This window comes from Eurosta solidaginis, chromosome 4, assembly GCF_040869045.1.
Source record: "Eurosta solidaginis isolate ZX-2024a chromosome 4, ASM4086904v1, whole genome shotgun sequence".
NCBI lineage: Eukaryota > Metazoa > Arthropoda > Insecta > Diptera > Tephritidae > Eurosta > Eurosta solidaginis.
Window position 1 is genome coordinate 22,799,469 of NC_090322.1, and position 27,153 is coordinate 22,826,621.

The 27,153-nt window shown below is 35.7% G+C and overlaps 1 protein-coding gene across 1 annotated transcript in view; it reads right to left on the minus strand.

Annotated features, from left to right (window-relative positions):
• The window catches only part of LOC137248432 (zinc finger protein 91-like), a 33,740-nt gene extending 13,773 nt beyond the window's left edge, over positions 1 to 19,967 (minus strand). Inside the window, exons 1-5 of the mRNA XM_067779370.1 lie at positions 19,232 to 19,967; positions 18,383 to 18,684; positions 18,231 to 18,327; positions 17,937 to 18,170; positions 17,598 to 17,870 (exon numbers count right to left, since the gene is read on the minus strand). Coding sequence (XP_067635471.1) covers positions 17,598 to 17,870; positions 17,937 to 18,170; positions 18,231 to 18,327; positions 18,383 to 18,684; positions 19,232 to 19,866 — 1,541 coding nt within the window. The 5' untranslated portion in view covers positions 19,867 to 19,967. The remainder of the gene's footprint in view (positions 1 to 17,597; positions 17,871 to 17,936; positions 18,171 to 18,230; positions 18,328 to 18,382; positions 18,685 to 19,231) is intronic.
• Between the last annotated feature and the right edge of the window lie 7,186 nt (positions 19,968 to 27,153).

Here is a 27,153-nt window from a genome sequence, read left to right on the forward strand (position 1 = left end):
GTGCGCCCCATACATTCCGACAGCTTTTGGTATTTTTTTAATATTATTTTAGATTTTTTTCTTTTAGCATGAAGCTTTGAAATGCTCTCTTTTTAATTTTTTAGACTTATTTTTTATATGGTTTTCGTCGTTTGAAAATGGCGGAATTTAAAAAATAACAAAACAACCGTGATAATCATTTGATTGCCATATGACAGTCAGTAGTGACAACATGATTAAATCGGATAATCTGTTCTCGCATACATAAAATTCCGTTGAGAATTATGTATCTGTCTCACATGCATTATGGTATCTGCTGTATGTTCTTTTGTTCTGTACCAGGTGTCCGAAGCCTTCCCAGTTTCAGTCCTTTTTCATGATTATAGGCTGTCGTTGGGAACATGCGGACATGCGTGAGCGAACAAAGGAACATACATAAATTTGAGTATCAATGTTTACGTCATCGCAGGATCAGTATTGTCAATTACAAGTGTGAGTGTATTAGTAAAACTATCAGCGTTTCTTGTAGGGATTGCAATCACGAATACAAAGGTACATTATTTGGCAACAAACAACAACAGAGGAATGCAAAATAAAGAAAACACATCATTTACAAAAACTCAACATCTGACAACTCATACTGTTTTTGATTAGACGGCCCATACATGACATAAAAGCCATGCACAAATATAAAACGACGGAATTTGTGCAAATGAAAATTTTGACATACACGGCTCAAAAACACTGCGCAATATTCATTTTTAATGTAGCGCAACAAATGAAAGATGTGTTTTAATTGTATAAAAAAGGCACTAATTTTATAAAAAACACTATTTATTTTCCACAGTGCTGGTAATTTAGAGTAAAGTCGAAAAACTCGCACCAGAAGCGTTTATTTTCCATTGTATTAATAATATATATTTTTTAGTTGCAAGACCAGCTCAACTCATTGCAGCACTGCGCAATATTCATTTTTCAACTAGCGTAACAAATGAAACATGTGTTCTAATTGTTTAAAAAATTATTATGTATTATTGAATTTATGTGAATTCCTGTCACAAGCTAGAGATGGTCCTTACGCCTTCGATATTAACATTTTTAAGCAACAATTACTGATGTTATATTATCAGAAACCACAGGTCATTGTAAATTTTACCAAGTAGCGCAACTAACAGCTGATCGGTGAAAATTCGCACATTCACACGCACAGTTCTCGAATCAGTTTCAAAAAAAACTAGATTATTTAATTCAAATTTTAAAGTGAGATAATCCTTACAAATTTATGTATACAGAATATATATGGCGTTTTTGTTGTTATTAAAACAATAGTTTTATTTATATTAAAGCTTTTATAATTTTTTTTTTTTAACTTTGAAAAATCTCCGAACACCATTCCTTCATTATATGACATTCGACTGCCTAGTCCAATGCCTTCCACTCTATTCGCAACATAACCTCTACTTAAGCTGCCAAACTATATACATATACACATATATGTACACATATGTACGTACACGCATCGGAGAAGCAACGCACAAACTCATGCAGATATCTTATCTGAGATGCTCCCAAAAGTATGCAATTATAATTGTGGAAGTGTCGCTCACAAATACACGCGCATATGAGAGTTATACACGTGCATCTTTAGTTATAATTATATAGCAGTAACTAAGTAAATTCTAGAACAGAACCGCCTAGAAATGTCAACGAGGAAACCAAACACGATGAAAACAGCAACAGTTGAGGCACGACAATCAGTTTCGATTAAGCACACTATCTGTCGAGCAACAGAAGTGTTATTTTGAAAGTACTTGAATAAAGACCATTTTGCATTATTAAATATTGTAGTTATTTATTCAACAGTTTAGCGATACGAACGTTAGTAGAAGGTTACAAATAAGATGAATTGCACTAAATTCGTTACAATTGGTGTCAGAAGAGGAATTGTTGAATAAATTCCGCAGATTTTGAATACAACTTGGCCATGGCAAAGTTGAGTGAATTAAAGATCCAGCAACTGAAAAAGGAGTTGGAGAACCGTGGATTCAATACAACCGGCAATAAGATCGAACTTCAAGCATGGCTACGAGAGGTAATGAAGTCGCAAGGAATTAATGTGGACGAGTATGTCTTTTATCCTGATGTGGAAGAATCAACAACAAAAATTGAAGAGAAAAACGAAACATCGCAGACAGTTACCAGCACAGACTTGAACATGATATTGGCTGCAATATCTGCACAAACATCGACAGTAACATCAATGTCGTCGCAAATGTCATCTCAACTGGAAGAACAGAAGACCTATATGGCATCACAACTGGATGAACAGAACACAAGTATTGCATTTCAACTGGAATCGCAGGAGACACGCATAACGTCCAAATTGAAGCACAAGAAACGCGTATAACAGAAATGTCATAACAAATATCCACAAACATGTCATCACAACTGGAAGAGCAGAAGGCATATATGGTATCCCAACTGGAAGAGGAAAAGACATATATGGCATCCCAACTGGAATCACAGGAGACACGTATCTCAGAGATGTCGTCAGAAATAACATCTAAAATTGAAGCACAAGACGCACGAATATCCGAAATGTCGGCACAAATTTCAGCACAGGTATCATCGCAGATCTCTGCACAGTTGGAAGCGCGTATGGACAAAAAAATTACGCAGTTTGAGGAAAAAACGAGGCCGAGGTGGATGCTTTGAGAGGACATATCCAGGAGTTGCAACTTAATCGTGCGGCTGCTTCAGCGAGTAATACGAAGGTAAAAACACCATCCTTTGACGGTTCTGTTCCTTTCCAGGTCTTTAAGCTACAATTTTTTCAAAATTTTACTTCATATGCATACATTTGCTTATTTCATATACAGTAACTCATGTGAATAAGTAACATAGATCCAAAAAAATTTAAAGGACTTAAGAATATTACTTTATTGTACTTAAATACTCTAAAAAATTCTAAAAATTCGGAAAAAATATTTAAATTTTTTATGAAAATTCGTCGAATTTTTCAAACATTTTTTAAATATAATTTAGTTTTTGTTATAGATCGTGACAAATTTTCTTATGGGAAATTAGTTAAACTAAATTTGCGAAAGCGAAAATTGTAAGAATTGCCCAAAAAGGAGTGTTTCCTTATTTACGTGAGTAACTGTACATACATATGTACATACATATTTTGTATTTATTTGAGTATTTATCCTGGCACTACAATTTTTACAAAATTAATTTATAGTACCAGTCAGGAATGTAAAAGTGAATTACAATAATAATAATAACAATGTAAATAATTAAATTAATTATGTGAAAATTACTTATTACAAAAATTTAAAAGTAAAGTATCATACAAAGTAGAAAAGACAATAGATTTAAATTAAATAAAATCTGAGCCAACAAAAAGTTATAGGATAGGTTATCTTTTATAATTATGTTATTATTCGCTATCATCACTTTCACGATGAGTCACTTGTGGAATAGTCGTGAGCACCAGCAACACTACTGTGAAAGCTTGAAACAACTGGGGTATTTATTGACTCCTCAACATTATCGGGAGACAGTAAATTTAAGACTTCTGAGGTCAGACTTTTAAATTTTTTCTCAGGTATCTCCCTAAAACTGTTAACTAAAGGATCTGATGTTATAAGCAACATATTCATAAGATCTCTATTCGTGGCTTCACGCGACTGCTTTTGTGGGTTATCATCCCTGAATCGTCTCAAATCTTTGTTACGGGCTTCCTGTGCTTCCTCAGAAAGTTGAACAATAGGTAAAATTGCTGATTTTATAATATCAGTACTATGCACTAAGATTTTATGAACTGTAACAGGCATATTAAACGATGGATAGAGATCTATGTATAGTTTTTTAGTCTCGACCGCAAATTTTTCAAATCTTTGGATATTTATATTGTACCCAGATGCTAATGCGCGAAGGAGAGTGTCGAATCTTTTGATGAGCGTTACATCCAATCCCGTAATCTCAGCACTAGCCTCAGAATTTTCGAAAAACCTACGAGCAGTGTTGCCGTCATTGGTATTGCCGAAACCTGGTTTTGGTTTATCTACTATCAATCCAAGTACACTTTTAAATTTTTTACTTCGAGGCTATAACTTATGTGAAGCAAGCATTCAAACATCTTATTCATGCATGGAGAGTAGGCAAACCAAAACCAAGATTATCTCTGTTAGGCGTAAAGTACCGCAACTCATTATTCATATCTTTTGGAGTGGCACCAAAAATATAACACGTTTGTGCGGAAAAAGTTTCAGTCAAAGCATTGCAAACTTTTCCGTCAATCATTGTTAGAAGCATATTGTGATTTACGGAAACTTCGTATTCTTCGAGCATGTACTTTGTTGGCAACAACGCATTTATCTCCTCTAAAACTTTGTTCGTTTCAAAAACAATAAAACCTTTTGTTTCTTTAGAAAAAATAAATATAATTGGACGACAATACATGGTAGAAGAAGGTCGAGGATTCTGCCAAACAATGTTACCTTTTTCATCCTGTAATTGAAGAGGAACGAAAGAGAATATAAACAAAAAGTCATCAGTGTCAGAACTGCATGTAAACTTTTGCTTATATGTGCTATGGCCAGAACTTCCATCGCAACCCCACTTGCTGATTAAAGCATCAACGTCAAGTTTGTAGGTAATAAACTAACAAAAACTTCTTGATTTGCTAAAACTAAACGCTCAACAGTTTTATCTAATACGGACTGGACTTTAATTTCCGCACGTGTTTCACTCACATCAATTTCATTTGGATAGCATTCTGGCTTAGCTTTTCTTAGACTATAAAATGATGGATACACCTTATGGCCTGCCTTGATGCTCCACTTCCGAGTCGTTTTGTACCCATGAGTCGTCGACTTGCTATCTACGTAGTATGCTAAAGCTTCTACGTTGCTCAAGCATCTTGCATCTGGCTCACATGTCATCTTTTTGCCGGTTATTTGAGTGGTTTCCTGTAATTTTTTTATAATGTTAGCAACATTTCTGTTGCCGGACATACGCGTTGATACTTCTGCCGTATAAAGTAACTCACCAGGACTTCTAGATTGCAAGAGATCATCCACTTTCACTGCAGCTAACAAAGTCCTTCTTTCGTGTTCCGGGGCCGGGGTTACCCAAAGAAGTGGTTGGTTGGTCTGATGGCAAATTTGAATCCATCGTTATTGTAAATGTGACCCGAAAGGCACTCCGAGTTTTTATTCAAAAATCGCTCCTTATGTCTTCCAGAAGTGTTCCACTTTTGATCCAGCGTCGACGAATATGCCGATATTTATAAGCTTAAACTTTTTACCGAATACTCGGCTGCTTCGTTTAAATCGTACTTAAGTACAACAAAACTCAATAATTCTTTATATCTGCTTTCCTTCGAATGTTGAACCCAAAGGTCAAAAAACTCCGTTCTTGGTACGGTTATAACTAAACTGCTTTATGTTGTTGATTTTCCAACAGGGTGAATAGTTGATGATTGTTGTGCTGCCATCTTAAGTGTCGTTGATCGTTCTGATTTGTTATCAGTTGTACAGTATTTATATTACATTCAGGTATTGGCGTAGATGCTACCAAATGGGGTTGTTTTGTGTGGCGTTCCTGTGTGGTTATACCTGCATTAGGATTGCTTTGTGTGTACCAGTTTTTATGCCTTGGTGACTGGTGCGGTAGGTTTTGGCAGGTTGAAGTCAGTGATCTTCGCCTTTTTGCTTTTGGTGTGCTCTTATTGGCCTTGCGCGTTTATTTTTGTGTGTTTTATGGCTACGTGTTTGTTCCCTGTACCTGGGAATTGGTTTTGCCGTTTGTAGATCAGCTTTAAAGGTTCAAATATCTCGTCGGAGCTGGTACGTACATACATCCTATTTTATATGTAGAGATAACTAAATCTACAAAAAAAAAATTAAAAATAGATGTGCAAAGAATTCGCAATGGTTTTTTCTTTCGACTTTTAGAGAATACTTGCGACTATAACATATGTAAAATTTAGCCCGGATGTCCGCGGATGTATGTAACTTTTTTGTCCCTAAAGTTAAAAATATAGAGAAAAAATACCTTTTCTTCTTAATAACGGAATGTTAAATATATTGAAAATACTCTAATTGCGAAAGAATTACTATTAAAAAATTTTACTTACCTTCGAGCTTAGAATCCATCAAAAAAATTATATAAAAGTGTTCACTTAAAAGAAATATGAAGCTTAATATTCAACAAAAATTTTGCAAATTAATCAATGCATTTTACGGCCACTCCTGCCTTCTTACTTCAATTACTCAATATATTTGAGCAAAAATATCAAAAAAAAGCAAAAATTCCGTTATTTGGTTTATTTTCTTTCATTTCTCATTACACTTTTCTTGGAATAAGAACGTTGTTTTTGTCCAGCTAACTTGTTCTACACGAAACACTGTGCGCAGCAGTGAACAACTGGAATGTTGAAGATAAAGTTGCTGCATTGTTCATGGCGTTTAAAGGCCTGCAGCTGATATTTTACAAACCATTCCAGAGGGCGAACGGAACTGTTATTAAGCATTGATGGGCGCTTTAGCGAAACGATACGGAACTGAGCATAGGAGACAGATATACCAAATGGAGATGCTGAGCCGCTTCCAGAGGCCTGGTGAAACATTGCAAGAGTTTGCGTCGGATGTTGAAAGGCTAGCACATTTAGCGAATGCGGACGCACCCGTGGAATACACTGAAAGGGTACAGATTCAGAGCTTTATAAATGGCATGCGTGACGTCGAAACAAAGCGAGCTACATACGCAAACCCAAAGCCAACATTCGCAGAAACGGTATCACATGCTCTGATTCAGGAAACAGCGTCGCTTCTGTGTAAGCCAGTTTTCAAAGCACGCCGTGTGGAAGTAGAAAGGCCAGAGTGGGTAGACGCAATTTTGTGAAGGAACGCAACAGAGGAATAATGGTGCAATCAAATGTTTCAAGTGTGGTAACCCAGGTCACATTGCTCGTCATTGCAGCACCGGTCCTGGTAGTTCCAACTTGGGTGGCCGTAAACGCAAAGCTGGAGGAGATGAGCAAGAGCGTGCCAGATGTAAAGATCGTGAGCTAGCTCCATCTGTTGAATGTCCTGTGATATCTATCTCGCAAATTGGAAGAAAATCGAGCAGTATTGCCGTCAAAAGAAAGCTGGATGGCAAGGATCGTGTACTGACTGTAGATACGGGCGCATCTCACTCCTTAATCCGATCTGATTTGGTCAATAGGAGAGTAAAGCCATTACCTGGAGTAAGGTTGCGTAAGGTCACAGGTGAGTATAACCAAGTCCAGGGAGAAGTAATATGTGAAGTCTTAATTGGGAAGGTCGTGGTTCTACACAAATTCATTGTGGCGGAGATTGTTGATGAAGTCATATTGGGAGTGGACTTCTTAGGTGACCATGACATCAAGATCGATATGCAGAGAGGGGTTATGCGATATGAGAACCAGGATGTACCACTTAACTTTAGTTTGGAGGAAGGGTTCAGCAGTAATCTAGTACTGGTGGAGAAGACTCGACAAAGACCACGGAAGTCAACGGTAAAGGTTGATGTATCGAATGGGCCAAATAAAGCCAAATCGAAAGTACCTGCGAGATAAACACTAGCATTGACAAAACCAAAGGGACGCACGAAAACGAAGCAAAGAATTTCCCAGAAGGAATGCGAGGGTGATTTCAAGCCAGGGCGCACCACTGTTGTGAAACTTGGGAACGATACTGATTATGCGAAGCCAATACGTCCAGCGCAAGCTCTGCGAAGTAGTTCATTGGCCAAACAACAGAGTGCTAGGGAACGATCCAGGATAATGAGTAGTAAGATGAAACGCAGGTACGATGAGCACAATAATTCGGAAGGTCTCTTGGTGCGAGATTTGGTACTGTTATACAACCCTCACCGGCGGAAAAGTGTTCTATCCATATTTCGGTGCAGTTGGGAAGGCCCGTACTAAGTTGTGAAGAGGATCAGTGATACCATGTACCGCATACAAACCATTGGGAAACCCCGAAATAGAAGTGGTACATTTGGAGATGCTAACAGCGTTTAGATCGAGGGAGTTGTCTGATCGGGACGATCAGACGTAGGTGGAGGGCAATGTAACGAATATTAGCAGCACTAAGGGATACTATCATCTCTAAGCTGATGCTAAGCAGTGACTTGTATGCACATCAATAATTCAATCATTATGTCTACACATATGTACGTACACGCAGCGGAGAAGCAACGCACAAACACATGCAGATATCTTATCTGAGAAGCTCCCAAAAGTATGCAATTATAATTGTGGAAGTGTCGCTCACAAATACACGCGCATATGAGAGCTATACACGTGCATCTGTAGTTATAATTATATAGCAGTAACTAAGTACATTCTAGAACAGAACCGCCTAGAAATGTCAACAAGGAAACCAACACTATAAAAGCAGCAACAGTTGAGACACGACAATCAGTTTCGATTAAGCACGCTATCTGTCGAGCAATGGAAGTGTTATTTTGAAAGTACTTGAATAAAGGCCATTTTGCATTATTAAATATTGGAGTTATTTATTCAACAGTTTAGCGATACGAACGTTAGTAGAGGAATTGCACTAAATTCGTTACAATACTATATAAAGGATTACTTGTGTACACCGATAATTCAGTATTGTTACGACAACGACGATGGCAAGAAATCCCATCGATACTATCCCCTCAACTGTTTGTTGTAAGTCGTGTGGTTTGGATACACATACGCGTAAGAGTAGCAAAAAATGAGCCAATTATTTGCCGCCTCGAAGAAAGCGTGGAGGAGCAGGAGGAACCGAAACAGAAACCGCTACATCCGAAGAGGAAGAAGAAAAAATTTCAACGATAAAAGTTGCATTGCATCAACATTGTCTGGACGAACGAGTTTTCGAGAAAATTCAATCGGGTGTTTGTGAAATGTATGCTTTATTTGTCGACGCGAGTCTCTATATCAATTATTCACTGTACAAACGATGGAACAGCGGACATTTTTACGACAACGGTGAAGGAAAAATTGATTTTTTACCATACTTTTACGAACTACTCGATAAAAGTAAAGTTAAATATGACATAGATCAGGATTACAGACGTCTTCGTGCCACTCATTACACTAGCCGTCTCTACGACAAAGCAGTTCGATCAAATTTATTCGTAAAACAGGCAGCTCAGTATGCCACTTTGTTACACAACAATTTACTTATGCATGCCTACGCGAGATTACGAAGATTTTTTTAACACTTCCACCGATGGTCGTTTAGTCTATCAAACACTGGATGTTCTATTCACCCGATGCAGCAAATATGAAGCAAGCGAAATGTTACTGTCTCAAATGTCGCTTGAATTTCTACGACATTGAAAATAAATCAAAGTATGCCAAATACATCAAATAGTTTTTTCTTTTGCAACGCTTCAATCACGCTAATGGAAATAAAAATGTTCGACTAGTGCCTCTTCTAAAACAGGGTCACCATCGCGTTCATTGCGATTCGTTTGCATTGCATCAATTGCTTACTTCGATGAAACTGTACAAGGGACATGTGCGCGATATGCCAAACGAGGAATGGTACCAATGGTTCGCTATACGACCACTGGAGACTAGACGTAAAAAGTTTGGCTACTCGATGCAAACCGATGGAGTGGCAGTCTCTTTTTCTCAGTGAATTTATTCGTCATCCGACAGCGACTAATGAACCGACAGTGGCGAATGAACCACAGACGAAATCGAAAAAGCAAAAGATCAATGAAACCAAATCTACAGCGAAGGCTCGATATTTGATTACTGTGCGTCTCGGACTGTCGCAAAACAAGTACACTCAATTGATCGGTCTGGATCCGGGTGCACGTTTGGGTGGCTTTGCTAAAGATCTCACTTCTGACGGTTCAACGAGAATGATTAAAACTTTAAGTAAACAGTATCATCATCTGGCTGGTTTCAATACGCGACAAAAAAAATTACAAAAATGGACAAAGTGTGTGGTGGATGACAATATTTTGCAACTGGAACCACATCAGTACATTGAATACACGGAGCATCGATTCCGCAATTTTGAGATGAAACAGCGCGTTTTCAAACAGCGCAAGGTGACTCGATTGAAAGTTCAAGCGTACGTGTGCCGCGAGAAAGCTGCACGAAAAGTTGTCGAAATGATTATTTGTAATACTAGCAGCAGTAGCAGCCCAGCTCATCGTACAATGATTGTAATTGGAGACACGGAAATAAATCGAAATTCACCTGTTAAATGTTACGTTCGAACACCCAATCGAACGATCGTCAAACATTTACGATCGATTGGTGGGGATGTACTGCGAATCGGGGAATTTCGTACCACCAAACTGTGCAGTCGATGTCACTGCGAAGCCAAAACAAGTCTCTCTCCACACCGATATCAGTTTTGCCAAAAATGTAATATCTCATGGAACAGGGACGTAAACGCCGGCAAAATATATCCTCTTTTTGGGCTTTCATCATTATGTTATGGGACTGGAGATGCCTGAAGCTTTTCAGCAAAGCGTGCAGAAACAGAAACCATCGACGACGACAACGGCAGCAGCAGCCGAAATGGACGATCAAAGGAGATGAAAAAATAACAAACATAATGCAGATTGTATTTTGATATTTTGTTGTATTATGTTGATTGTATGTTTTTTTAACAATAAAAATGTACGATTTAGCCTTTTCTGATTGTTAGCGAAAAATCATGTGATGCGATACAGGTCGCGTGTGACTTGCGCATTGATTTTTTTCTGCCTGTTAGAGGGTTATGCGAAGTAAAGTGCACACGCAGCTCTGAAGCTAAACGAAAAGCTGACGGACACAATTCAAATCTATAAACATTCAGCCCAATTCTAAACGAAAATTCCGTGCGAGTTTTTTCCCTTCTCCCATTCCTCGTATTCTAAATAAAAATTCCTTGTGAGTTTTTTCACTACTCCCTTTCCTCGTATTCTGAACAATGTTCGAAAAAGCGGAAACCGGTTATGGGAGAAAATTAGGTACTATGAATGTGAGGGAGAGGGAGATTTCTTTGCCATTTCATAGGAGTTTTTTCACTAGTTAAATTAAAGGGAATGCATCAAAATAGTTAAAGGAAATTCGTTCTTTTAAGAAATAACACTTATTTGTACAAATTTGTGCTAAAATATGTATTTACATTCTACCACAATATTCTCACTGTTAATACAACAACAACCACAATATTCTTTATTTTAAGTCGAAAAGTATATCATAAGCAACGGAAGAGCTCTTCGCATATTTGATGCAGCCATCCAGAAATTGCGCAAGGATTTTTTAAGAAGGCTTAAATAGATCTTAGCATATGGAGAAAGGCGAACTCAACTCGAATTGGCCGCCAGAAAATTGCTTTGCAGAATGAATGCAGGCAACTCCGCCGGATTTGTGTTATCCCGCCAGTCTTTTTCTTATGCTCCTCTGTTGATGTTGCTGTGGCACCAATTCATTACTCATTTCAGTGAATACCACATGAAATGCAATAATGTGCATTGTTTATACCTTATTTCTTAATTTCAAACTAATTGGCAACAATAATTAAACTTTACAATTTTTAAACAAAATAAGAAATGCGCAACGAAATTTCAATTGACAAAACAGCTGACTTCGAAAATTCGAAATTCCTATTCCCCAATTATTCTTTTCCCTAGGAGAAAAGAATTGGAGGAATTTTTCCGCGGGAATAAAAAAATCCGCGAGAATATTTAGAATTGGTCTGATTATCTCCGATGTGAGTGCGTAAATGCTTCATGTGATCGTTACTTTGGGCAAAGGCGCGTTCGCAATATTTGCACTGGTATGGTTTTTCTAGAGAATTTAAACACAATGAGAAGGCGTTTTTTTGGCATCCACTGCTTACGATCCATTTGCATGTGACACGTCTTGCACTTCACCACTATTCCCCAAATTCATGTTAACTTAACAGGGTGCAAGACGTAACAGAAAATTCTCGTAACGATTTTCTCTGTTTGTCTGTTACCAAAAAATTCTCTGATCAGAGCAAATATATTGGAAATTTTAATTCTCTGATTTTTATACTCAGTTGAGCAGAGCTCACAGAGTATATTAAGTTTGATTGGATAACGGTTGGTTGTACAGGTATAAAGGAATCGAGATAGATATAGACTTCCATATATCAAAATCATCAGTATCGAAAAAAAATTCGATTGAGCCATGTCCGTCCGTCCGTCTGTCCGTTAACACGATAACTTGAGTAAATTTTGAGGTATCTGATGAAATTTGGTATGTAGGTTCCTGGGCACTCATCTCAGATCGCTATTTAAAATGAACGATATCGGACAATAACCACGCCCACTTTTTCGATATCGAAAATTTCGAAAAATCGAAAAAGTGCGATAATTCCTTACCAAATACGGATAAAGCGATGAAACTTGGTAGGTGAGTTGAACTTATGACGCAGAATAGAAAACTAGTACAATTTTGGACAATGGGCGTGGCACCGCCCACTTTTAAAAGAAGGTAATTTAGAAGTTTTGCAAGCTGTAATTTGGCAGTCGTTGAAGATATCATGATGAAATTTGGCAGGAACGTTATACTTGTTACTATATGCCTGTTTAATAAAAATTAGTAAAATCGGAGAACGACCACGCCCACTTTTTAAAAAATTTTTTTTTTAAATTCAAATTTTAAAAGAAAAGTTAATATCTTTACAGTATATAAGTAAATTATGTCAACATTCAACTCCAGTAATGATATAATAAATAAATGTAAGGCGCGATAACCTCCGAAGAGATCTAAGGCCGAGCTTCTCTTCCAATTTGCGTCGTGCTCCTCTTGATTTTCCCTACAAATTGGCCGGACGGGACCTACATGTTTTATGCCGACTCCGAACGGCATCTGCAAAGCAGATGAGTTTTCACTGAGAGCTTTTCATGGCAGAAATACACCCGGAGTGCTTGCCAAACACTGCCGAGGGGCGACCCCGCATAGAAAAATTTTCTTCTAATTGAAAAATCTTATTTCTAAAATTTTGATGTTGCTCTGCCCGGGAGTTGAACCCAGGGCATACGGTGTGATAGGCGGAGCACGCTACCATCACACCACGGTGGCCGCCAATGATATGGTGCAACAAAATACAAAAATAAAAGAAAATTTCAAAATGGGCGTGGCTCCGCCCTTTTTCATTTAATTTGTCTAGGATACTTTTAATGCCATAAGTCGATCAAAAATTTACCAATCCTTGTGAAATTTGGTAGAGGCTTAGATTCTAGGACGATAACTATTTTCTGTGAAAAAGGGCGAAATCGGTTGAAGCCACGCCCAGTTTTTATACACAGTCGACCGTCTGTCCTTCCGCTCGGCCGTTAACACGATAACTTGAACAAAAATCGATATATCTTTACTAAACTCAGTTCACGTACTTATTTGAACTCACTTTGTATTGGTGTAAAAAATGGCCGAAATCTGACTATGACCACGCCCACTTTTTCGATATCCAAAATTATGAAAAATGAAAAAAATGCCATAATTATATACCAAATACGAAAAAAGGGATGAAACATGGTAATTGTATTGGTCTATTGACGCAAAATATAACTTTAGAAAAAAACTTGGTAAAATGGGTGTGACACCTACCATATTAAGTATAAGAAAATGAAAAAGTTTTGCAGGGCGAAATCAAAAGCCCTTGGAATCTTGGAAGGAATACTGTTCGTGGTATTACATATATAAATAAATTAGCGGTACCCGACAGATGTTGTTCTGGATCACCTTGGTCCACATTTTGGTCGATATCTCGAAAACGCCTTCACATATACAACTAAGGGCCACTCCCTTTTAAAACCCTCATTAATACCATTATTTTGATACCCATATCGTACAACCATATTCTAGTCACCCCTGGTCCACTTTTATGGCGATATCTCGAAAAGGCGTCCACATATAGAACTAAGGTCCACGCCCTCTTAAAATACTCATAAACGCCTTTCATTTGATACTCATATCGTACGAACAAATTCTAGAGTCACCCCTGGTCCATCTTTATTGCGATATCTTGAAAAGGCGTCCATCTATAGAACTTAGGCCCACGCCCTTTTAAAATACTCATTAATACCTTTCATTTGATACCCATATCGTACAAACAAATTCTAGAGTCAGGCCTGGTCCACCTTTATGGCGATATCCCTAAATGGCCCACTTCTTCTTAAAATACTCTTTAATACCTTCCATTTGATACACATGTCATACAAACACATTCCAGGGTTGCCCTAGGTTCTTTTTACAACATGGTGATTTTCCCTTACTTTGTCTCCACAACTCTCAACTGAGTATGTAATGTTCGGTTACACCCGAACATAGCCTTCCTTACTTGTTTGTAAATAAATTATGATGATTCATTGTAAATTGACTTGCCCCATTAAGGTCTTAGGAGGCAATTATTTAATAGGGTGTTTGATGCAGGTGTAAAGCACTTGTATCAATTTCAATCAAAATCAATAAAAGTTTCTTTTTATAAGGTACAGAAGAAGGCAGAAAATTTGAAAAAGAGCCGGATTCACCAGGCCATCATAAAAATGTGTAGGGTTACTGGATAATATAAATTGAATTTGGCATCTCTAATGAATGCTGCTAAGTAAAAAGTACTAGGGCTATCTCCTTTGTACAACATATGAATATATTTCCAAGTCAGAAATTAACGTTAGTTATATATATCTTCCACGCATTCACTCACCATCACTTGATTGAAACTCATGCATTTCGCATCTCTAATGAATGCTGCGAAGTAAAAAGTACTATACGAATCATAGAGGATAATAGGGCTATCTCCTTTGTACAACATATAAATATGTTTCCAAGTTAGAAATTAACGTTAGTTATATATATCTTCCACGCATTCACTCACCATCACTTGATTGAAACTCATGCATTTCGCATCTCTAATGAATGCTGCGAAGTAAAAAGTACTATACGAATCATAGAGGATAATAGGGTTATCTCCTTTGTACAACATATAAATATGTTTCCAAGTTAGAAATTATATATATGTTCCACGCATTCACTCACCACTCACCACTCACTAGATTGAAACTCATGCTTATAACTGCCTGTTAGGCTATTAAACTTCACAAGCTATTGTGGCACAGCTGTGTAGGCAACTACGTTGTTGTACGATTTCGTGGGTTCGAAGCCCGCTCCAGTTAAAATCCTTCTTTATTTTTTTTTAGCTGAAATTATAAAAATTCTGATATTGCGCCAAAATAGCAAAATTTTGCCGATAAGCGCGTTTTCTTACAATGCAATATCAAAGCAAAATTTTTTGCAAGAATATATAAAAATGTGCTTAAACCATTTGACAAAATTAAAAGCTAACCAAATTCAAACAATTGTTGAATTACTTTCAATTGTTAGAAATTGTTCTCGAAGCTAAAAAGGGCATTTCAAGACCATTAAAAGCTGGCATGGTAATAGGCGACCATACAAAATAGCAAATGTCGCTAAAAATATGCAAACATTTTTCCTAACTTCCATACCCGCCTCAAGCACAAAAGTCAAACCAGAGAAAAAATCTTAAATTTTGATTTTGTGTCGATTATTATTACCAACACATTCAAACATTTCGTCCGGCCTCGTACATATAGGCCAAAACTAACACAACCTTAGATTTTGGCGGGGAAATCTTACATTCCCGCCTACGTCTCAACAACAAAATCACAAACATAAGAGGAAGAACAAAAAATCGAAGTCAGACAAAATTTTTATTTCTACTTGATTCCGCTTACTAACACATTCAAAGTTTCTGTCTGGCCTCGTACATATAGCCCAAAACTACTACACCTAAGAGAAAAACTTCCTTTCCCGCCTACTACACATTGTCCAAAAGCAAACTTATAGAATTAATTTTTTCAAAGACATTGTAAAAATCCATCTTGCCTTGTCTTCAAAGTGTAAGAAGAAGAATCATTGGGCAAGAAACATTTTAATATTATCAGGCGCTCATAAAAATTGGTGCGTGTGTGAAATGTATGAAAATAGTTTTTTGGCTTTCGTACGCACATATGCTATTCCTTTTACGCGTGAGGCTATACCATACAAAACTTCATATTTCCATTTCTGTTCTGATATTTCGAAGTTTCGAATGAGAAGAAAAAAATCTTCTTTTTCTTCGCCGCCTTCACCTGACCCACAAACAAAATAGCAAAAGCGAAATATTTTTGAGGTCGTTCGCACTTGCAAGCGGAATGTATAGAGTTGGGTCGTTTCGTTCTGAACTTGTTCAATTGACCGGGTCTCTCAACTGAACAAGTGAACTAGATCTTCGATTTCGGTTCTATTTGTTCTTTTAGTTCGTTTTACCTAATGTTATTCTTTCTCTCTTCTCGTTCACGAACATTGTAAATTCATACATACATACGTAGAAATTCACAGTGAGCACGAATGTCGATGATGCCACTTATGCGATATGTGTGTATATATTTATGAAAAACATCTTTTGTAAGAAACTAATTATTATATTTATTAAACTTGAAAAGTTCATATTTACAATTTGTGCCTGTACTCTTTCAACTTCCTCGATCTTCCGAAATTTGTAACTTTTTTTGAAGTTAATTATACATATGTATATATATTAACTTACTTATTCATAACACATTTAAATATACCTACACAAAGCATTGCTGCATACACTTGCTTGAAAAAAAAGGAAAAGATGAACAAAAAGAACGAAAGAACCGAATCTCTGAAATGAACGGAAAAGCGCAACTCTAGCAATGTATTTGTAATTATACATGGTCAGTTGATCAGGTCAGAATAAGGTAATCAAAAATTTGAAACGCAAAATAGTCAAAAACGGAAAAAATTGCCAAAAATCGGCGGAATTTTCTATGAACTTAACATTTGCACTTTGTTAGGGTAAAATTAAAAGGGCTATACAACTGTATACTTGAAATATTATTTCAAATTACAGAAAAAAATCCACACTTAATAAATATAATTAAATAAGCAAAATGACATAGACTTTTCGGCTTTTGCTTATCGAAAATTCATAATTCGATATGTTAACGGGTTTTTCCATCAATAAAAAAAAAAAGAAAACAAGCTTTATTAAGGTTCGAACCTGAAACACCTGCAGCCTTAAACGAGTGCCTAACAGGTGCGCCAAACCTACTATGACTTTTATGCTGTCTTATCTGCTACTTTGATCGTATATACGAATTTGCGCGCCATAAGGCTATTTTCAACCCTCCATTTACCATTGAAATTAAGCCTATTTTACCTTTTTTAAAATTTCTAAATTATATTAATTAAATTCAAATTCATATTAAATTATAAAACAAGCAAATATATTGCTACAAGTAATAAAATTTAAATTTAATTAATCCTACTAAATACCTATATTCCTACAAAGAAATCATATTAAGAGAAAATCCAGAGAATTTATACACCGGCTGAAACTGTTGACAGAGAATTTTCTGCTGTTAACTGGTTAACATTGAAATTGGATTGTGTGTGGTGAAGTGCAAGACGTGTTCACATGCAAAAAAGTTGGAATCTAGCAAAAACGCCTTCTCATTGTGTTTAAATTCTCTGATAAATATTAAAAGACAGCAGTAGTGATGATAACCTTTGGTTCTCTTAAAGTCTCTCTGCTTCCTTTAACGCTTTCATATTTTGTTCACGTGTCTCCTCATCCTCGTTTTTGTGCGAAGCAAAGTGTGCCCGTAGCTCTGATGCCAAACGGAAAGTTAATGGACATAATTCACATCTGTAAACATTGTCACCTAGATGAGTACGTAAATGTTTGATATGATCATTACTTTGGGCATAAGCGCGGTCACAGTATTTGCATTTATATGGCTTTTCACCGGTATGTGTACGCATATGACGACGTTGATGATCTGGGCGAACAAAACTTTTTGGACGAGCCGAAAGGAGTAGAAATTAGTTTGAATATTTATTATTTCTTAATGCTGCTTACCGCATATCACAATAGTCACATTTATATTTTCTTTCGCCAAGATGATATCTTTTATGTTTCTTTAATTCATAAGGTTGGCTAAAAGCAGCGCCACAAATATCGCAAATGTTTGTTTTGGCTTCATGTATTTTTTTATGGTTGTACACACTGCTGACACAAGTAAACCTAAGCGGACAGTAAGGGCACTCGTAAGGCTTATCATCACGATGGCGTAGACGATGTTGCTTGAGGTTACTACACATAAAATAAATAAATTAACATATATTATTGTTCCATTTTGTATTTTATAAATACCCTTCTGTGCTAAAAGATTTGCCACACTCAGGGCACAAGACCCGTTCACCTGTATGCGTGCGTACATGATGCTTTAGTGAAACAGAACTTTTGTAAACTGCAAATAAATATTTGTTTATTATATACTACGATTCGAAAGGTAATTGTTTTACTTCTATCACAGAATTCACAGGCATAATGTTTCAAAGAATTTTGTGTTTGGTCAGCAGAATGTCGTAGCCTTTTATGATTCGCTAATGTGACAGGGGAATTATACGTCTTTTCACACAGATCACAAACATGGCTTCGTTTCTTTTTACCCGCTTTGCTATTGTGTATCAAACGATGCTTGTGTAGTGATTCCGGTTTTTGGAAACAACGCTGACAAAGTTCACACTTAAAACGGTAATTATCAGTTTTTTTCTTAAGATGCAAAGGAATTTCTTGTTTATCAGTTTTCAATTTGTTGGGTTCGCTAAATGATTTATTGCATATATCACATATACATATATCAAGTTAGGCTATTTAGAATGACACGAATTTATCAGCGCAAAAGTAATGTAACCCGGAATTCAGTTACTGTTCTGATTAGGTTGCGTTAAGTAGTGCTCTTGCAATGCAAGGGTGCAATAAGATTTCTTCTAGTATCCATAAGTATATGGCACTAAAAGCATCATATTTGCATGGCCACAAGACAACATATTGTAATATCAATTCACCAAGACCCTAGCACGATTTTTTTGCGAAACTTACAAAATTTTGGTAAGATATATTAAAATACATCCGCAGAAAATTTGGAAATGTTAGAACCAATAACAACGCAACTATGTAGTTTTTAAAAGGCCATATCTGCATGTAATAAAACAATTTTTTTTGCTTCTCCTGCAATTATTTTAATATGTTGGCTAGGGTCTTTGTGAATTAAGCTTACTATATCGTATGAGCGATATAAGTGGAAGCGCCACTTTAATAACACCGCTTTAGCGCTAATAACCTCATCTATGTACATAAATAAAACTCACCCCAAGCTTACTTGTTCCATTTCGGCTTCCTTTGACGTTTCTTCAGTTTTAACAGTGACCGTTGGAAGCAGAATTTCCTCATCACTAAATTCAGCATAAGAGTCATCGGTCCCTATCTCAGTTTTCACAAAACCACCAACATCAAGAGGAAAATCCGCGCTATGGTCTTTTGTATCACTAGTGCTTTTTAAAGGATCCGCAATGCTCAATTGTGGCTCTACCGGCAAAGTGTTAACACACTTAAAATCAATTCTGTGCTCTTCGGTGTCCAGAACAAAGTCTAGTACTGTTGGGCCTGTATGTTTAGCATTTGGATATCTTTTAGAAATCAATTCACGCATTTGTTGATCAGATTGTACGCAGATTCGCTGGAACCGATAAGCGTTTTGCAATTGTTGAAGACATTCACAACAAATTTTCTTTGGCAGCTCGTCATTTAGTTGCACTTCCAAAATTTGCGGGATTATGTTAGAAAGTAGCTCTGCTATTTGTAAAGCCCCACATTCCTGAATTGTATCAAAGACAGATTGCCATTTCTGCTCCGGACCAGTGTTGGCTTCAAATAAGGGTTCATTCAGTTCGTGCATACACGTCCGACAAAGCGAACTGAATAGCTGATCAGTGATGTTAGCCATATAGTTGTATTATTTTTCTTGTTTAATTAGTAATACTTTTTCATTACAGAAAAATTAAAAGATGCAAGACGAATTGTGTACAAAATTCTGCTAATCTGTCAGTAGAGATGTAAAAGACAACTTCTTAGGCATAGCCGATTAAAAATAGTCGATTTTTTTACAATCGACTTTTGTGGCGAAATTCTTTCTCGAAAATTGCTAAAGGGCCTGCCACCACCTTATAATGTTCTACCAAGATAAAAAGATATTGTTGCGGAGCTGGTAACACTATTCACCACCTTCATTTGCTTTCGTTCGTTTAATTGCAACAACGAAAAAAGCGACAATATTATCGACAGGTTTTCCGCGAATAACTTTTAAACGAGATAAAAAACTTAGTTTCTGCTTTCGGATTCTGAATCTTGACGCAAATACACGTCTTTTGATACTGCCATCGAATGCGACCCGAATTTTAAGTGCAGGACTTAAGTTGAAATTTTACTAAATTTGGAAATTAAAAAGCTTATATTTCATAAACTAAGAGTTTCCTAGAGCTGCGGATTCCATTTTGGTGATTTTTAGGACCCCGTCTACCCGTACTAATCAACAAAAGTTTGAAAAACGTGGCACCTTATTCAAAATATTCCCCTAGCAATTTAAGGTTTCAAATCATTACTGCAAATGACGGTATCGGTCTTCTTTTTAACTTTGCAAGCAAACTGTTATGTTTTTGCTTAATTTGAAAGATATAAGGGAAAAAATGAGTTAGGCTGTTATGACTTGTTGACTGAAAAAATTTAAAATTTCTTAGTTTGAGTTGGGCTGTTATTCCGAATAAAAAAATGTTTAGAAGTGCCTAAAGTTGAAATCTTATGTGTAGTTATGCTATTATTCCTTACTTTTAAATTATGAATTTTATTATTAAGTCAGTTTTATATAGTAAATCTTGAAATGCGATAATAAATTCATGAGCTTAACACCGGCTTATAATAATTCAATTTCAATTATTATGTTTTCTCAGAGAAACTGAAAAGAAAGAAACATTTACTGGCATGATGTATATTGGAACGATTTTCCGTCATCCCTTGTCAAAACGGAAATCGACACTGATAATGGCACAACGCCGAAACCGGTTTGTCTCAAAACCAAATTTGACAATGGATGACGGAAAATCGGTTCAATATACACCATTTATCCACCCTGTCGAAATATAAAAAAAAAAAACGAAATAAGTCATTTACTAGCATATTGCGATGGTACCATTTCGAAAACCGCCAACCTAATCATCATCAGGCAATTTCGTAATGTTGTCAAAGGTTTCACTGGTTAAACTGCAAAATACAGCTTCTGTAATTGCATTCGTAGAAAACAATTTATTTTTTCACTTCTATTTTCAGTATTTCCACTAAATTTTTACCCGCTAAATCTTGCTTGCTAAATCTTCTTTCTTTTTTAATTTAGTTTACCTGGTGATTCCACCATGTATCCCAACAAACATTGATATCCAATATCATTCTCCAATTAACTTCCTCTCCAAATGCAGTCAAAGTTGCCCTTTAAAAGTTCACAAGTTTTTTATACTCCAGGTTAATAGAGGAAAGAATCCAAAATTTGCTTTAGACTAAAAAACATCAAAAACCTTTAAAATTCCTAACGAAAACCTTGACGGTGACATAAATACTTCTAAGATCGCACTGGCTAAAAACGTTATCTGACATGCTAAACATTTTTTCTCCATCTCGACGGCTGGGTGGAACGTGACCCTATCTAGGCTGCAAGCTCGAAAGCGCCCTACCTAATAATATTTTTCAAAAACACCCTATTTCGGAATCCCTAACTCAGAATTTTTTCATCAACACCCCAGCTAATGCTCATCAGATAGGTCTTTTTTGAAATATACTCTGAGATGGCGCGTTACTTAACTCAAAAGGATTATATTCCGCAAATGAGTTTTAAAAGGATTATATTCCGTAAAATTAATTTATTTGTTAAAACAGAATGTTCAATTCTTTTATAGATTCTTGAAAAAAAACTGAAAAACTATTTTACATTTCATTTCAAATACAAACGGTAATTCAAATATTACTGAATGATATTACATGAACATAAAATACAGTACAAAGAACACAAAGTACAATTTACACCTCTAATATAACTCGCCCCTCCTTAAGATTCGAGTCCCATCGAATCATTTATACGTGAAAATTTAAACGCGAAATTTAACAAAAAATAAAACAAATTTTCACATAATTAAACATATTTTAAATCCATATTTTCAATTTGAACATGTGTAACATTCAAATAAGAATTACAATTATCAAATTTAAAACCTTTTTTTCATTTTTTTAAGAAGTATTATAAAGTATAAATTTTATTATAACAATTGTTTTAATCATACATATAATTTTTCTTGTTTATTTAAACATTCTCAAATTATAATTATTAGGGTTGTATAGATTTTGAAGGTCTTCGAAATCTAGCAACATCGATTTTATTTTTATTATTGGAATAATACTTTTTAAACCTTTTTGCCGTTTTCTGTCTAATAGCTGTAGGATTTTTCATATAAAGATTCGGTTGATTTAATTCAATATTTATATTTTCTCTTTTCATATTAATTCTATCTATTGTTTTTTTCTTTGTATATTCTATTCTTGTTTTTATTTCTTCAAAATTTATTTCCATCTTATTTATAAAATCAATGGGTTTTAACTTGGTGGTGCTTTGAATGGTGTTATTATAAAAATGTATAGCTTTAATTACTAACTCCTCCGAATCATCAATATTTTGACTATGTTTTATTATTCTTATATGTTCAAGTAGTGTTGAGTGCATCCTCTCTATGTCTGAGTTTCCAGTGTGAGAATTCGGTGTAGTATAATGGGGTTTTATGTTATTTTCTCTACAAAAAAGTTTTATTAATGTATTATTGAATTCATTATCCATAACCAATTTATTTGGTTTTCCTAAAAATGCTATCCTTTCTTCAATTTTTGTTTTAATTGTCACCATATTTTTATCATTAAGTTTATGTGCTGTCCCTAATTTCGTAAATTTATCAATTGATGTTAAAAAACAAGTTTTCTGAATTTGAAAAATATCTATATGCACTATTGAATTTGGTTTATCAGGTGTCGTAGAATAATGAAATTCGTTTCTTAATGGTTTCCGATCATACTCATATTACAATTATTGCAATAAATAGGATAAATTTAATTAGTTTAGAATTAAAGTAAATATCTTTCAATTCTTCATAATTTTCCTGAATTCCTCGATGGTTGCCTTTTATATGAATATCGTCAATAAAGACTCTTCAGATCCAATATCGTTTGAAATTTTCGTACATTTTATAAAATGCAGATCTTTGTTATTACAAAATAATTCAATTAATAACCTTTCAATTTCATCGTACATATTATCACCAATTTCGGAATATATTCCGACCTTTCCTTTTCTAAATTCCCTTCTAAATAAATCATTTAAATAATGAGTATTATTAAAATCATTTTCTGAAACATATACTATTTTATATTTTTTAAAAAGCATCTCTTTTTCTTCATTTTTATTTTTAACTATTCTTATTTGCATTTTGTATTTATTGACAATTTTATTAACTATAAAAAATTTTGCGTATAAATTTTTTATCGAGTTTTGAATTGAATTCGAAGTAATTGGTTTAACTGAACTCTACTTAAAAAGTCTGCCACCATATTCTCCTTCCTCCTCTATATCAAAGTAAAATTCATCTAATATTTTCCATCTAATTATTCTAGAGTTAGGATCTTTTAATGAATAAAGCCATTTCAAAGGTTGATGATCAGTTTGAACTAAAAACTTACGACCATAAAGATAAGGGCGGTAATATTTCATTGACCATACAATGGCCAGTAATTCCTTCTCTAATGTTGAGTAATTTTTTTCGTGCCCATTCAACGTCCTGCTCGCAAAGCATATAGGCTTTCCTTCCTGGCTTAAAACTGCCCCAATGGCTACATTACTTGCATCTGTTGTGAACACAAACTTTTTATTGAGATCCGGATAAATTAATAAGGGTGGATTAATAAAAATTTTCTTCAATTTTTCAAAAGCTTCTACATACGATTTATCATTGATATCTATTTTGCTATTCTTTTTCTAATATTTTATTATTGGACTAGCTATAAAAGAGTAATTTCGAATGAATTTCCGGTAATATCCGGTTAAACCTAGAAAAGATTTTATATCCTTCAGTTCTTTGGTATTTGCAAATTCTGTATTACACTGATTTTTTCTGGATTTGGCTTAATACCCTTATTCGTTATTACATGCCCAAGAAAAGTAGTTTCTTTTGATAAAAATTTACACTTATTGATTTGAACTTTTAAATTATATTCATTTAATTTGTTAAATATTTTCTTTAAACTTTCCAAATGTTCAGCTAAAGAAGTTGAAAAAACTAATATATCATCCATATATATTATACAAATTTTATTAATATAATCTGATAAGACATAATTTAACATACGCTGAAAAGTTGCAGGTGCATTTTTGAGACCAAAGGGCATTCGAATGAACTCGAAATGGCCCTTTGCTGTCAAAAAAGCTGTTTTTTCAATATCGTTTTCCTCCATCAAAGCTTGATGAAAGCCTTTTGCAAGGTCCAACGACGAAAAATATTGCGCTTTTCCCAGTTTATCGAACAAGGATTCTTTATTTGGAATTGGATATTTATCATCCACTGTAATTTCATTTACTTACTTACTTAATTGGCGCTTAACCGTCTAAACGGTTATGGCCGTCCAACAAGGCGCGCCAGTCGCTCCGCCAACCGGCGCCAATTGGTCACACCAAGGGAGTTTAAATCATTTACCACCTGGTCCTTCCAACGGAGTGGGGGCCGCCCTCTACCTCTGTTTCCATAGGCGGGTTCCGATAGAAACACTTTCTTGGCCGGAGCCTCATCTTTCATTCGCATAACATGGCCTAGCCAGCGCAGCCGCTGCGTTTTAATTCGCTGGACTATGTTGATGTCTGCGTAAAGCTCGTACAGCTCATCATTAAATCTTCTTCGGTACTCGCCATCGCCAACGCGTAGAGGTCCATAAATCTTTCGAAGAACTTTTCTCTCGAACACTCCCAAAGCCGCTTCATCTGCTGTTGTCATGGTCCATGCTTCTGCCCCATATAGCAGGACGGGTACGATAAGTGACTTGTAGAGTATGATTTTCGTTCGCCGAGAGAGGACTTTACTTTTCAATTGCCTACCTAGTCCAAAGTAGCATTTATTGGCAAGATTAATTCTTCGCTAGATTCAGTGCTGATGTTGTTGCTAGTGTTGATGCTGGTTCCCAAATAAACGAAGTCTTTTACTATTTCGAAATTATGGCTGCCAACAGTAGCGCGGTTGCCAAGGCGCATATGCGCTGACTCTTTGCTCGATGACAGCAGGTACTTCGTTTTGTCCTCATTCACCATCAAACCCATCTTTACCGCTTCTTTTTCCAGTTTGGAGTAAGCAGAACTAACAGCGCGGGTGTTTAGGCCGATGATATCAATGTCATCAGCATATGCCAGTAATTGCACGCTTTTATAGTATATTGTTCCAGTGCGGTTAAGTTCTGCAGCTAGTATAATTTTCTCCAGCATCAAATTAAAGAAATCGCACGATAGGGGGTCACCCTGTCTGAAACCTCGTTTAGTTTCGAACGGCTCGGAGAGGTCCTTCCCAATTCTGACTGAGATGATGGTGTTGCTCAACGTCATTTTGCACAGCCGTATAAGTTTTGTGGGGAAACCAAATTCAGACATAGCGGCATATAGGCAGCTCCTTTTCGTGCTGTCGAAGGCGGCTTTAAGGTCGACGAAGAGGTGATGTGTGTCGATTCTCTTTTCACGGGTTTTTTCCAAGATTTGGCGCATTGTGAAAATCTGGTCGATGGTAGATTTACCAGGTCTGAAGCCGTACTGATAAGATCCAATCAGCCGGTCCACGGTGGGCTTCAATCTTTCGCACAATACACTTGAAAGGACCTTATATGCGATATTAAGAAGGCTGATTCCACGATAGTTGGTGCATTTTGCAGTATCACCCTTCTTGTGGACTGGGCAAAGAACACTTAGATTCCAACCGTCGGGCATGCTTTCGGCCGCCCATATTTTGCTAAGAAGCTGCTGCATGCGCCATACCAACTCCTCGCCGCCGAACTTGAATAGCTCCGCAGGCAATCCATTTAACTTTCTAAACCAATTTTATTTAACTTTCTAAAATCTATAACTAACCGCCATTTTTGTTTAATATTATTATCTGACTTCTTTTTGACAATCCACAAAGGAGAGTTGTATGGTGACTTACTGGGACGTATTATATTTTGTTTTAGCATATCATTTACCTGCTCTTCTATTTCACTTTCTAAAATCTGAGGATGTCGGTAATTTTTACAATATATTGCTTTTTCAGAAGTGGTTATTATTTTATGTTTTACGCAGTTCGTTGTTGTTAGGTTTTGACCTTCAATATAAAACGTTTTTTTTATTTTTATGTAAAAAATTTTCTAATAATTTCATTTCTTGTTTATTCAAATTATTTGGTATTAAATCTTTGAATTTTGTTATATCAAATTTTTCTAAATAATGTATTTCTTCATAAACAATATTAAATTCATAAGTAAACAATCTTATTTCATTGTTATTTACCGTAAGTGTATTTTTTTTTTTAAATCTATTATAGCTCCAATTGGCCGTAAAATATTCATTCCTATGATGCAATCAAAATCTTTATCCAAAAAATTTGTGAGTTTAACAGACAAAGTGCTATTGAGCCCTATTCTTGAATCCATCGTAGAAAATCTACGAATACAACCCTCCGCTACGAATACGAAGAATTTGCTATCACTGAACTCATGTGAAACTGAAAAAAGTGCTGCCAACATATAATGTCAAATTTTGGTTATTCGAAGTCAGCTGAGCGATTGTAAGTAAAAAATTTCAATTTAAATTTTAGTTTAAAATTGCATTATATCATTTAAAAAAAAAAAGTTTAGTGCTTAAAATGGATTCTATATCATTTGCAGCTTTGTTAGAAGAAAATGAGCAAGAAAGGCGTGATTTAAAAATTGCGAGGAGTCTTGAAATTAGAAGAGGCTATGTATGTGAAAGGATCCGTGTTTTAATGAACTTATAAAGGTTTTAAAAAATTGTGTTTTATAAAAACTTTCCGCCTAAACAAGGTTGCGTTTACCTACGTGCTCGGTGTTATAAATGAAGGAAGTACACCGTTCGGTGGGTCATGTTCAATGAGTCCTATAATTCGCTTAGCATCGGTAAAACCTT